The 12,916-nt window shown below is 37.5% G+C and overlaps 1 protein-coding gene across 7 annotated transcripts in view; it reads left to right on the top strand.

Annotated features, from left to right (window-relative positions):
• Positions 1-12,547, top strand: part of SULF1 (sulfatase 1) — a 153,770-nt gene extending 141,223 nt beyond the window's left edge. For 5 of the 7 annotated variants that reach the window (XM_075920557.1, XM_075920559.1, XM_075920558.1 and 2 more), the window contains 4 exons: positions 609-751; positions 863-986; positions 1,888-2,010; positions 10,169-12,547. In XM_075920557.1, the coding sequence (XP_075776672.1) occupies positions 609-751; positions 863-986; positions 1,888-2,010; positions 10,169-10,998 (1,220 nt within the window). In that variant the 3' untranslated portion in view covers positions 10,999-12,547. The remainder of the gene's footprint in view (positions 1-608; positions 752-862; positions 987-1,887; positions 2,011-10,168) is intronic. The other 2 variants (XM_006131496.4, XM_025188890.2) reach the window with 2 other exon arrangements.
• The last annotated feature ends 369 nt before the right edge of the window (positions 12,548-12,916 follow it).

The raw sequence follows: 12,916 nt of genomic DNA, 5'->3' as shown, positions 1-12,916 counted from the left end.
TTAGCCTCTTCTTGTAGAATAATATGCTTGCAAAGCCAAAAATATTCACATTAATATGCTTGCAAAGCCAAAATTTGGAAGGAGAAAGAAGAATTTTGGTTTGATCACAATGCAAAGGAGATTGTTTATTTGTTTGGTTTGTCTTAAAACATTGATCAAAATCCGTTCATTTATTTTCAGTGTTTGCTGGTGGAGTTGCACATGTATAACTTAGGAACAGCTGTTGTGTAGACATTGAAAATGTTCACTTGTCCAGACCTCATTGAAATCTAGGGACAGATACTCAACTAGCTGAAATTCTCATAGTTCCACTGACAGCTGAAATTCTGCCCTTAGTCTTCAGACCAGTTTGCAAAATAAAAATATTTCAAACTGGAAATATAAATATTTGTGGTCACATATAACAAAATAAAAGGAAAAAATGTGTATTCATATATGTTTTTTATTTAATTCATTTTGGAAGTTTCATGTTTCTGAATAGAATCTAACAGCTAAAGAACTTTTCAGAAAAATAAAGTAAAACAACTAAAATTAATACAGGTTTTACTAAAAGAAAATCAGTGTTTATTATTTTCGGTCTAAAGCTAATCATTTTCTTCCAATTACAGTGGGGTCTTTCTGTGCTTGCACAAGTTCAAATAACAACACCTACTGGTGTTTGCGAACAATTAATGAGACACACAATTTTCTCTTCTGTGAGTTTGCAACTGGATTCTTGGAATATTTTGATATGAACACTGATCCTTATCAGGTAAACCTATTTCCATGTTACAAACTCTTTAATATCATCAGGACCATTAATAGCATTAATATATTGTATTTTTGCACACTTGTTAACAAATATTTTTTTTCTGATGCACAGCTGACAAACACAGTACACACCGTGGAAAGAGGCATTTTGAATCAATTACATATACAGCTAATGGAACTGAGAAGTTGTCAAGGTTACAAGCAGTGCAATCCACGACCCAAGGGACTTGAAACAGGTAAAAAAGAAAAAATAAGAAAGAAGAATCTATTCATATATGTTTTTGTTAGGATGTCTTTGTGGGGTTTTTTTTGTTTTTTTAATTACTAAGTGGATCAGTTACATCTATTTGTCTCTCTCTCTCTCTCTCTCTCTCTCTCTCTCTCTCTCTGAAAACCTTGTGATTAATTGTGCATACCTAATTATCAGTACATACTATGTATTATTGTTTCATGGCTAAAAACTTGAACGCTTCATTGCCGATATGTATGGGTTACAATGGATATTAAATATGTTGGGCAGAAAGATGATTAAAAGCATTGCACTAAAAATAATAGAAGAACATGTTAATGCTGCTTAGTTGCTACACTCTAGATAGATTTGTAGGACTTTGTTTCTATTCTTGCCTACAGGATTAATTTTGTTAGTCTTTGCTTCCCAATAGCATCCCCACCCAGAAGCACAGGATACCGTGTGTTAAAGTCTTTGTTTCCTCTTGTTCCTACCTGTCTATGTAATTAACTGCAAACTCTACAATGCAACCGAGAATGTACGTTGCAGACTTTTAATGAACAGATGTTTTCTCTGTGCTTAAGGAGAGCAAGATATGAACAGTCCTTTTACAAGTGTTCCTGAATTTAAAAAAACAAAACAAAACCAAGCAATTTATACTTTCCTTATCTGGAATTTGTTGCACTTCATTTTGATTGATCTTAAATTGTGCTTTTACAGGAATATTCCCTGGATGTGTTCTACCATTGCTACCTTATTTTTCTCTTTTTTCCATAAAAATTCCTTCAATTTATCATTTCTAATCTGATTTTTGTGGGATTTTTTTCTATTCTTTGAACACATCTTTCAGAAAACTATTATTGGACTGCAGCTCTGTCTATATTTAACACAAATACATTTCTTTTTAGGATTAGATGCTGTGCATGGAAACTACATTGTGAATGGTTTACAAGTTCTAAACACTAACAAAAGTTACTCTTGTATTTTCCTATATCAGGAAATAAAGATGGAAGAAGCTATGATCCACACAGGTATCCACACTTTTTTATTCTCCTCAGCAGCTTCTTTCCAAATAATTGCATGATCCAGTCCATTTCAACTAATGTCTGTATCCTGCCATGTTGCAAACAACATAGCTTTGGTGCATGCATTTTCTAACAATATTCTCCATTGAACCTGGCCATTGGTTATTAGATCTGCCATTCTGCATTTAACTTAGCTCATTATCACAGCAAGATTTCATGCAGCTCATTTAAATTATTCCATGCCTGTATTTCTTATATGCTTATATTGGGAATCTATGCAAAAAGAGTCTATTTTTTTATTTAAGAAGACTATATAGATGTTTTGTAAATATAAAAAAAATGTGTTTAAATATAATTTCTGATTTATAAGCACTCCCTGAAATCAGTAACTATCTTCCCATTAATTTCAATGGGCACTGGATGAGACCCCCGCTGGTAGAATTAGGGGTAGGATTACTATAAGTAAGCATACTACATGCATACTATTCATGGCTGCCAGTGAGGAAAACTGATTCAAAGAGAGAGTAGAAAAAGGGGCAAAGACATTGAGAAATCTGAAGTAATAATATCACTCTACCGGTTATCTGCAGCACTGCTTTGCATGTTAGAGTTAAGGGTAGCAAGTGATCCAGGATATTTGGACTTGGTTCTGTTCTCATTGTCAATCAGTTTAATACCTTTGCAGCTTCATTCCCTGTGTTGGAATTACTTGTCATTTATACCAGTGTATGTGAGGGCATAATTGGGTCTCAGGAGGCAACAGTTGTGTAACTGGTCCTTTTTATGAGACGAGCAGAGTGTGTGATTGGTGGTTGTGTGTATCAAACACAGCAGTCAGGAATCAATGAAAAGAATGCATCTTGGTGTTTTATAAATCTCTAATTTAATCAGCTGTTGCCCTGTGGGACCAAGTTTGTATTTTCCCAGTTGTCTCAATTCATGACTGAGGATATGATGAGCTGTTCGGTGTAACCTTATACTATTTCAAAGCTTTGTGCATTTCTTGTTAAAGGCTGATGGGAAACAGTTATTTACTACAAAAGCAGAATGAGATTCTTCAGTTCTGTTGATTTTATTTTTTAAAATAAAACTGCCCTTTATAAATCTTACATATGAAGACATTCTTGCAAGCATTTTTGTTGCTACTTTTAACTTTACATCTAACAGAGATGGCTTTTTTATGTTGGAGGCCTGCATAAAATAATATGGCACCATGTATCATTAGATGACATTTTTGTCATAAAGTTTAGTAGTGAACTCATTATAACCACTGATTCACCAAGTCATTTAACATTATTTTTTTAGGCTGAATAAATAATACAGACCTGTAAATCACAGGTCAACCCAGAGTTTCTCAAAGGTCAAAGGTATTTGTACCCAGAACTTTTGGTTCAGCTCCTACAAGCCTTGTGAATATGTGATATTATTTATAAAAGAAATTTTAACAATTTCTTAATAATCATTTAAAGGAATCTCTGAAAGGAATCTATTCTTCATGTACCACAGAATTAAAAAGAATGTACAGGTCAGACCTCCCTGATCCAGCACCCTCAGGACCTGAGTGGCCCCGAAGGAGGGAGTTTACCAGACCAGGGAAGGTCAGGCACTGGGCTGTCCCCTTCTGGCCACTGGCCCAGCCAGTGCCCTGCCCCTGGCTCAAGGCAAGGCTCCCCTCCAGGCTGCAGCCCCGTTCTCAGCCACCGGGGCTCTCTACTTCTGCCTGGCAGCAGTTCCATGTCTCTGTCTGCTGGGCCTCCCTGCCTCCAGTTGGAGGCAACAGCTCCATGTCCCCAGCTGCAGGGGCTCACCTCCTGGCCATTAGGGCTCCCTGGCCCCAATTGACAAAGCTCTATCCCAGCTGCCAGGGCTCCATGGCCCCAACTAGCAGCAGCTCCACAGCCCCAGCAGCTGCAGCAATGGGACCGGTGAAGCTCCCCACCCAATCCTGCTTCGTCTGCTGGCCGGGCTCCATGCTCCCAGGCCACTGCTCCTATATGCTACCTGCTGCCAGACCAGCTTTGGTCCCAGCCACAGACAACTTCTTTCACTGGGGCTCTGAGGTCCAGCAACAGCTGTGATCCTGTTGGACCACAGATGTTGGCATACCAGCGTGTCCCAGACAACAGAAGTTAAACTTGTAGTTCCATGCTGTTATGAGTCTTTTTAAATACTGCTTGGGTGTTATGTGGGCCTGCTTAATAACTCACCTTAGACATGTTGATATTTTAAATGCTTTAATATAGAATTTAACATACAATTAAATATGTTCATTTATAGCTAGTATAACCGTATTAGTTGTGTATATGTCCACCCAGAACTCAGTACAGTTTGTTTAATGCCAGCATCGAGAGAGAACACTGCGTGCTCGTTTCTACCTGATGCATTCAGGAAGCACCTATTATGGGAGCTCTGTGCTGAAGGGCAGAACTTGCCTCTACATAAACAGCTGCTCAGGGTAACCATGAGCTATGCAAACAGGCTGAGACTTTTAAAGCTGCAGGATTTTGAGGCCCATTTGCCATTATTCTTGATGTGATGTGAATATCCAAATCCCTTAGGAAGCTGCAAGGAATCTCAGCCATGAATTATAGCTGGAGCAATGTTTGAGAAGAGAGAGCCACGATGTAAGCTAATGTATGTAGCCTTAGCAGGCAGCATTTTTCTGCATTGGTTCTTATCCTATTTATCTGATCAGTTGCAAAATACTTCAAGAACAAAAGCACTTTGATATTCATCATATAATTTTTTCCCTATTTGCCTCCTCCATGTTTAGTTTTAACAATATTTGATTTATTGCAGGGGGAAACATTTTTCTGTTATTCTGTTATATTTTTATCATAATTTATGCCAAGTTCATTCTTTAATGTGGGTTTACAGCATCTGAAGTAACTCACTTACCCAATCAGCATGCAGTCAATTCTAGGGAATGAAAATATCGCTTTCCTGTTGCTTAAACTGCTGTATAAGTTATTCTGTTTTTTCTTATATATGAAAGATGTTCTACTTTTTGGCTGCCGTTAAAGACATTAAACAGCTTCTGCTGCTATCCTGGCCCTGAAATGACTTATGTGGCTAGTTGACAATGGGATTTGCAGTATATCAGTTCACTCAGAATAGTATTTCATTTGGCAATTGGACAAAATGACAGTTGTGCTACTATAAGAGCATAGTACAATTGTCATTATTGTATTATCTATACTTAAGTTGATGCATTGGGAGGTTTCATTAATAGTGCCTCCCTTCTATTACTTCATCTAGCCTCTTCCCCTCTTCCTCCCACCTAGAAAGTCCCCAGAATGTTGATAAGAAAATTGATCTTTGTGTTTACAGTGTTGCAATTTTATAGGCCTATATGTTCTCTTGAGCTTTTTATTGTTGGGTTTTGTTTCTTATCCTTTTTCAGAAATCCCCAAAATGGCACATTTCACCACCAGATTGATGTTCTCATAATCATATCTGTTAATACACAAACAAACTAAGAGAGGTGTTTCTGGCCTAGTTTCAGTAGCTGGTGAAGTGGTGCATATTGTGGAATACAAACTAAACTGATATGCTGTATGATGTGACTTATGAGTGAGATCCAGATTTGCCATCAGTGGATGTTTTATTCCTTGAGCTACTCTAGGGATAAAATTCTTACCCAAACACAAAGTCAAGTTTTTAAGATTTTGTCTGTAGCGCTCTGAAAGGAAGATGGGGACGCATTTCCACTTCTAGCTGAGAAGTGTGGATAATGCCAGATTGCATTGTCTATCTAGGGTATGCCACTTAGCAGTGAACCAGAATATTAAATTATAAATTACACTATCACTATCTACCCCACCACTTGCATTTACCCAGAGAATTAAAATATGTGTCAAAACTTGCCTAAGAGCATTTGCAGTTGAGTGGTTTTCCTATTAAAATATGTCTTCCTTATGGGTAACTTGGTTCACAACAGAGGCCAGGTCTACACTAGACCTGGAAGGCTGGGTTATGGTATGCACCTTCAGCTACATAAAATACATAGCTGGAGTTGGCTTACCTTAAGCCAAGCTTGGCACCATCTTTCTCCCATTGGCTTCCCTTACTCCTCGCAACTGCAAGGTGTACCAGCACTGACCAGAGCCGACCTCAGCATTTGATATAGTGGGTCTCTTCTAGATAAGCTAAATTGAATGCCAGAGGATCGATCTCCTGCATGGCAAGTGAAGATCTGGCCTAAGATACAACTTTGTGGTTTCCCTATCTCTCCACCGCTCCCTCCCCGCCATGCCTTCTCACAGGGCCTGGGGATTCCTTTCCCCTCCTCCCCTCGTGTGGCTTCTCACTGGGCTGAGGGATGCCGTCTTCCCCCCACCCCTGCATGGATCCTCATGGAACCAGGCCATGACCTCCTTTTTGAAAATTACAATAATTTACATAAATTTCCCCTTTATTTCCCAACAAAACCCCACCAATCATTTCTTGAGTTACACACCCAAGCCAGGTAAATCTGCTAGTCTATGGCGAGTAGGTCCATCAATATTTATTAGCCAGCATGGGTAGGAATGGTATCCCTAGCTTCTGTTTGACACAGACTGGAAATGGATGACAAGCGAGGGATCATTTGATGATTACCTGTTCTGTTCACTCTCTTTTGGGCATTGGCCACAGGATACTGGGCTAGATAGACCATTGGTCTGGTCCAGTATGGCCATTCTTATGTTCATATGCTCTTATGTTCTACTATAGATTTGACAGAGTCTGTCATTCTGTCTGTCCATCTGTCTGTCTGATCAAGAATTCTTACTAAACAGTTTGAGCTAGGATCACCACATTTGGTATATAGCTTCTTCTTATCATAACTTAAAAGCAAGGTAAAGGTTTGGCTGTGCCAGGACAATGGGATGTGCCTGGAATGAGATTGAGTCTCATAAAATCATACAGAAAAGAGAGAGAATCACCAGGCAAGTAAGAGTGGCTGGCTGGGGATGCCCCGCCTCTGTCCAGGACTGCCCCACCCCTGAACAAAAGGTGCCTTTTAGAAGGGCAGGTTGGCTGAAGCTCTCCCTTTCCCCTCCAATTCATGCAGAGATATTTCTGGCTGTTGGGCTTCATCAGGAGTGAGGGGAAAGTGCACTGTTTGTTGCATTCATCACTCTGGCAAGGAAGCTTAGGGAGCAGATGAACATGGACCTGCCCCAGCTGAGAGACATGCATCCCTCCCCTGAATGTGTTCTATTGGAGCTACAGCGGCCATGTAGAGGCGCGTCTCCCCTCAAACCAAGCTGCCGCGGTGAGAGAGGGCTAAGTTAGTCCTCTCTTCCTGGGACCAGCCTGATATTCAGCATGGATTTTCATATTTTTGTTGTATAATACAGGTACACAAAAGATGCCATGGAAATCATAACAAATTATTTATATCAGAAACACAAATTAAACACATTTCAATAAATTTACTCATTTTCCCTTTTCTTAATTCATCTAACAAGAAGCCAAAGTTCCTAGAGACTTAATTTGTACTCATCATATAATCTTTGTGAAAATATTGGAGTTGGATTTGCAACAAGTTGGCTGAATATTGAATTTAGGTGAATTCTACATACATGATGGTGTGTTTACTAACACCGAAGACACAAAAGATGGGGTAATGTATGTGTCATTAAAGGTTTACCATTGGGAGTGGCATATCTTCATTGTTTTACAGTGAAATAACAGCCAAAGGGACGTGTCACTTGGGGCAACTCTAATATGTGTTTTGTTACATACCCAGCTTCTTATTCAGGGTCTATGTTCAATGTGGCAGTTGGGGGTGGAGGAATGTTGTGAAAAAGCATAATGGGCAGGAACAAAGTTTTGGTCCAGGGTGACCTGAGACATTTTGTCATGTATAGACAGTCAAAATCCACTTTTGTATTTAATTAATAAATAAAAGATCAGTCATTTAAACTTTTATTACATGCAGTACATTCATTTGCTGAAATTTCTGAAAAATTAATCTTACAGCGATGTTTTAAAATAATTCTGGTCTTTGAATAAGGAACGAGGAACCATCCATAAGGAGCTGAAGATTCCAACTTCAGCCTCATGAATAACGGAAGGGGGCAAGTTAAAGTACAAGACATAAACTTGCTAAGGATCCATCTGAAACATGGAGGATCCAATGTAGATTAAAACTATTAAATAAAACTACAGGATTACATATGTTGTTGTAAAAGGTTATTTAGGGCATCCCGCCTGCACTGTGGCAGGTTCTTCTTTCATTAGCTATTAATTTTTTTTTTTAATTGTCAGAGAGGCGATTTCTACTGCGTTCTTTGAGTTTTCCACTGTGTGTCTCATCGTTTTTTGTATTCCTTGTAGACTAAACATTTGAGATGAACAGAACCCTTATAATACATGCAATGAGCTAGTGGTGCCCATCAGTAAGGGATGTTACATGTTATAAAACAAATGTCAAGCTAAATTACACTCAATTAGGGTAATATATTTTACAACGGGTAAATATTTTGGGGACTTTGATCATATTTCAAAAACTGCCACAGCTAGGTTTCCTTAATATTTTGTCTTTTTTTCCCACTTGGATAAGCTATAATAAAATCCAGCTGACTTGCTGTTACAGGCATCTGATGACATTCATTGCCCAGGCAAAGTTTGCTCATGTCTTTTTTTTCTAAGGAGTGCAGCATCAGGCCTGTATAGCTAAATGTTCCTCTTAGACCAGGTCTATATGATAGACATAGATCAGTATTACTGTGTTGTTCAGGCATGTAAAAAATCCACAAACCCTGTTGTAGATAGTGCTAAGTCAACAGGAGGGCTTTTCTCATTGGCATAGTTACCACCTCTTGCAGAGATGGATTAACTATGCCACCAGGAGAGGCTCTGCTGTCAGCATAATAGCGTTTTTGCTGCAGCATTTTCCATGTAGGCTTGGCCTTAAATTTAAAAAACAAAGAAACAAAAAAGGAGACAGTGTAATAAGCATTTAATTTTTTAAAAAAAACTTTAAACTACTGCACCTCTAACATTATATGCTACATAATTTTTCACAAAATTTGCTATTCTATTGCTTTAAAATTAATTAGTCCTATAATTGGATTCCACTGAAGATTTTTTACAAAGCTTTTTTATCTATGTACTCTGTCAACTGAGATTCATGCTTACAAAAAAAAATCTCTTATGACTACTGTTGGCAGAATTCTGGTTTAATGATATGGATGAACTATATTAATGTTTATGGGATGTTTTTACATTTGTATTGATGTTAAAATTTTACAGTTGAGGAAGTTTACAGGGTGAAGGGAGGTCAGTTAACAACACTAATAATTGAGATTCAAAAAGCTAAAGCATTTTAACACTTAAAGAACAAACTGTCAACATCACATGACAAAATATGCAAGGCAAATATCATTTAATCAAATTCTATTAAGTTTTCAAGCAATATTTTTGTTACAGTGCCTCTCCGTGAATCTTGATTATTATTAATTAAAATATTTTTTCATGCACTTGTGTGTGTACGGTGAAATCAACATTTGTGGATTAAAAAAAAATCATTCCAAGCCTAGTCATAACTGCTGTTTATTAAAGAACATTTTCTCTTCAGTATCTGAAGGAAGAATTCAGGCAGATAAGTGGTAGCTCTGACAAGATGCCACATGTATTCATGCACCAAATTCCCATTTGCTTTATGGAAGATCAGCTCATTGAGGGTTTGCAGGCTTGACTGCCCATTTGATCACTTATTTATTTATTCCCCATTCCAGTGTGGGTATTTAAAAAAAAAACCATGGCAGTTGTGAAAGGCCAATAGATTGGAGCAGTTTGTCTACATCTGTGGTATTAGGGTGGAATGGGGGGGAGCAGGTTTGGCCTTGGCTTCCTGCACAAAGATCCCTCTGGGCCAGAATCTGCTCTCGGTTACACTATTGACTTTACTGTGGTTAAACAGGAGTAGCTGAAGGCAGAATTTGTACCTTTCTGCTCAGCAGGAGTCGTGTATGCACATATAAGATGAGAATTTAACCTGTTTGGCCATATTACTGATCTGATGGAAAATGTTGAGTGTAATACTCATTAGACAAGTATCTTAGGAATGGTTAGTGCTTTTATCTAATTTGAACAGCAAAGAAATGTATGTGGAATCTTTGCATGCATTTCTAAGGTGATGGTCCCCATTAGACTTTTTTCTTTCTTTTAACAGAGGACAACTATGGGATGGATGGGAAGGCTAACCTGCCAAATTTCACAGAGGACGTCAACTGGCAAGGACTGGAAGATTTATACAGTGTGAATGAAAGTTTGTACGAATACAGATACAACTATAGACTTAGTCTGGATGACTGGACTAATTACTTGAAGGATCTAGATAGAATGTTTGCACTGCTGACCAGTTACTATGAGCAAAATAAAACAGACAAAACTAAAACTGCTCAGAACAATGGGTACTTAGATGAATCACATATTCCATTAACCTGGGGGGAACTGACCTCTGCCGAGTCAGACGAAGACTCAAGTGGTCTGATTGCAGAAGAGTTTCAGCCTGTCGTGCCAACTGATTTGGCAGCCCTAGCTTTGAGCACTGTAATTTTAAGTCAAGTGAGGAAACTTGAATTAAATAATGATATTCCTGAGAAAAGTAGTTTGAATTCTGCACACTGGAGAAATCATCAAGCTGAAAAATGGTTGGAGGATAAAGAGTTAGGCAGTTTTGAAATGGATTTAAGTGGAAACGGTTTGACAGAGCTGGAGTCCAGGCATAGCTTCATTCTACAGTCAGTTAGCATTCTTCAGAAAGACTCTCACCAGGATGGTGACCCAGTAGAGGAAATTTTTGAAGATCAGCTATACCTTCCTGTGAGTTCTGATGAACCCACTGTTCATCAAGCTGTAAATGTCTCCATCAGGGATCTATCTATCAGGTCTCAGAAAATGGAGACTGTGTGGGAAAAGATGGAACATAACTTTGAAGGAGAGTCTTCACAAATACTCAATGTAGAAGGCAGTGCCTCATCTCCACTCTCCTTGGATTAGATCAAATTGCAAACTATATATGAGTCCCTTTATTTTTGATCAGTAGACTAGTAATGGTAATCACGACAAATGACATTCCATGTTTATTGCAGATACATTTTGCAGCTGAAATGAACCCACACACACACACACACACACACACACAATATTTCACACCAGTTTTCCATAACTGAGAAACTAGGTTCCGGCAGTATTAAAAAAGAAACAGTGTTAACTTGATAGTGCAGTGATGCACACATTTCCTAGACTTGTAATGATTTCCTTTACTAAGAGCATTGAATTACTTTTTTGTTTCTAAAAGGTCCTACATAAATGAATGTCACAGTCCCACCCATGCGATCGGCATAATGTATTTTTGATAAATTATTTTTAACCACTGGAATTTCTTGTCACGCTTTTGAGTAAATGATATTGCACTTTTGTAATCTGTCTGCCAGACCATTTATTAAGATGATCTTTTATATGTTCTTGGTTTCCTAATTCTTAGACGCAATTGTGAAATAATAAAATGAGTTGACAGGAAAGAGCTATTCAGCATGGATATTCAGCATGGACCAAGACAAATTGGTCAAATAATATTTTAGCAGAATATTGCATGTTTCGTTGCCTTGAATTTCTTAAATTTATTTTGCTTACTGGATGAGGATTTTTTTAATTGGCTTATTTCCCTACATGTTGATACCATCAGTATTAAAAATCCATGACTTTTTTAGATTATTTGCTGATATCCTTGCAAAGATTTACATGAGTAGAATACGCTTTGTTGCCATTTTTTATTTTATTATTCTGGAAAATATTTTTATGTTTTCAGAAAGTATTTTGATCATTTTGAGACTTTAAAATGTTTTTAAAGGCAGTAAAGGGCATGGTAAAATCATATTGAAGTTACATATTTTAGATATAAAAGGCATAAAATGTGGTCAGAATAGTAGGCTAGACTTCTTTTGTTGTTATGATTGTGTTCTAAAGAATTTTTTCCCCTAGATTTTACCAAACATAGAATACAAAATTGACTTTGAAAATTTGTACTGTTGGTAACATAATATTTTAGTTTTTTTAACATAAAGAGCAAACAAATAAAATAAAAAGAATCACCTCATACAGATGTATTTCCACCATTTCCAGTTCACATTAAAGTTCCTTATGTTATATGTATTTAGCTTAGTGGGGGGTTTAGGCTATTGCAAGCACTGCAGGTTAAATTTATGTTCTTTTGCTTTAAGTGTTTAAGTTGAACTATTTTAAAAGCAGATTCTTTTAGTAGGATTTTAATAATTTTAAGAAGCAGTCTTTATGATGAACTCTGTGAATATGTTAAAAATTAACTAGCTGAGTATCTGATGTATGTGCCATGGGTTGAATGACAGAACAAACGTATTTATGGTCATGAGTGATGCTATTTGTAAATAGATTTCAAGTTATTAGGATAAAAACTGTGGGTTTTTTTAAATCTTGTACAATATTTCTGTGATACTTTTATAGAACAATTCTGGCTTCAGGGAAGTCTAGAAGCAATATTTCTTGAAATAAAAGGTGTTTTACTCTACTTCCTTCAGAGAAGTCCACATGGTCCAGTTTTCATAGTAAATTTGCATTTTTAAAATAATTCTAATTTACTTACATGTATTGTCATAGGAATCCAGGCACAAATGGAGAAAAACCTGTGCGGTAAAGTATTAGAAAACTTAATTACAAATTATTCATGGTGACTGTGAATAATATATCTCCCCTTCTTGAGATGCTGCAAAGTAACCAGGGCCCAAACCAGGAAACCCTTACTGCTGTTCAAGTAAAGGAGGCAACTGCTGCTCACATGACTAAAGGTTTACAGAATCAAGCCCTTTAGTGTCCCCACTCTTTTTTCCCGTCCTTTCCAGAGCTATAATTGACATTTGCCTTTACTCCATGTAATGTAACC

The sequence above is a fragment of the Pelodiscus sinensis genome, chromosome 2 (assembly GCF_049634645.1).
Source record: "Pelodiscus sinensis isolate JC-2024 chromosome 2, ASM4963464v1, whole genome shotgun sequence".
Classification (NCBI taxonomy): domain Eukaryota; kingdom Metazoa; phylum Chordata; order Testudines; family Trionychidae; genus Pelodiscus; species Pelodiscus sinensis.
The sequence above is the reverse complement of the archived record's forward strand: the minus strand, read 5'-3'. Positions and strand labels throughout refer to the sequence as shown.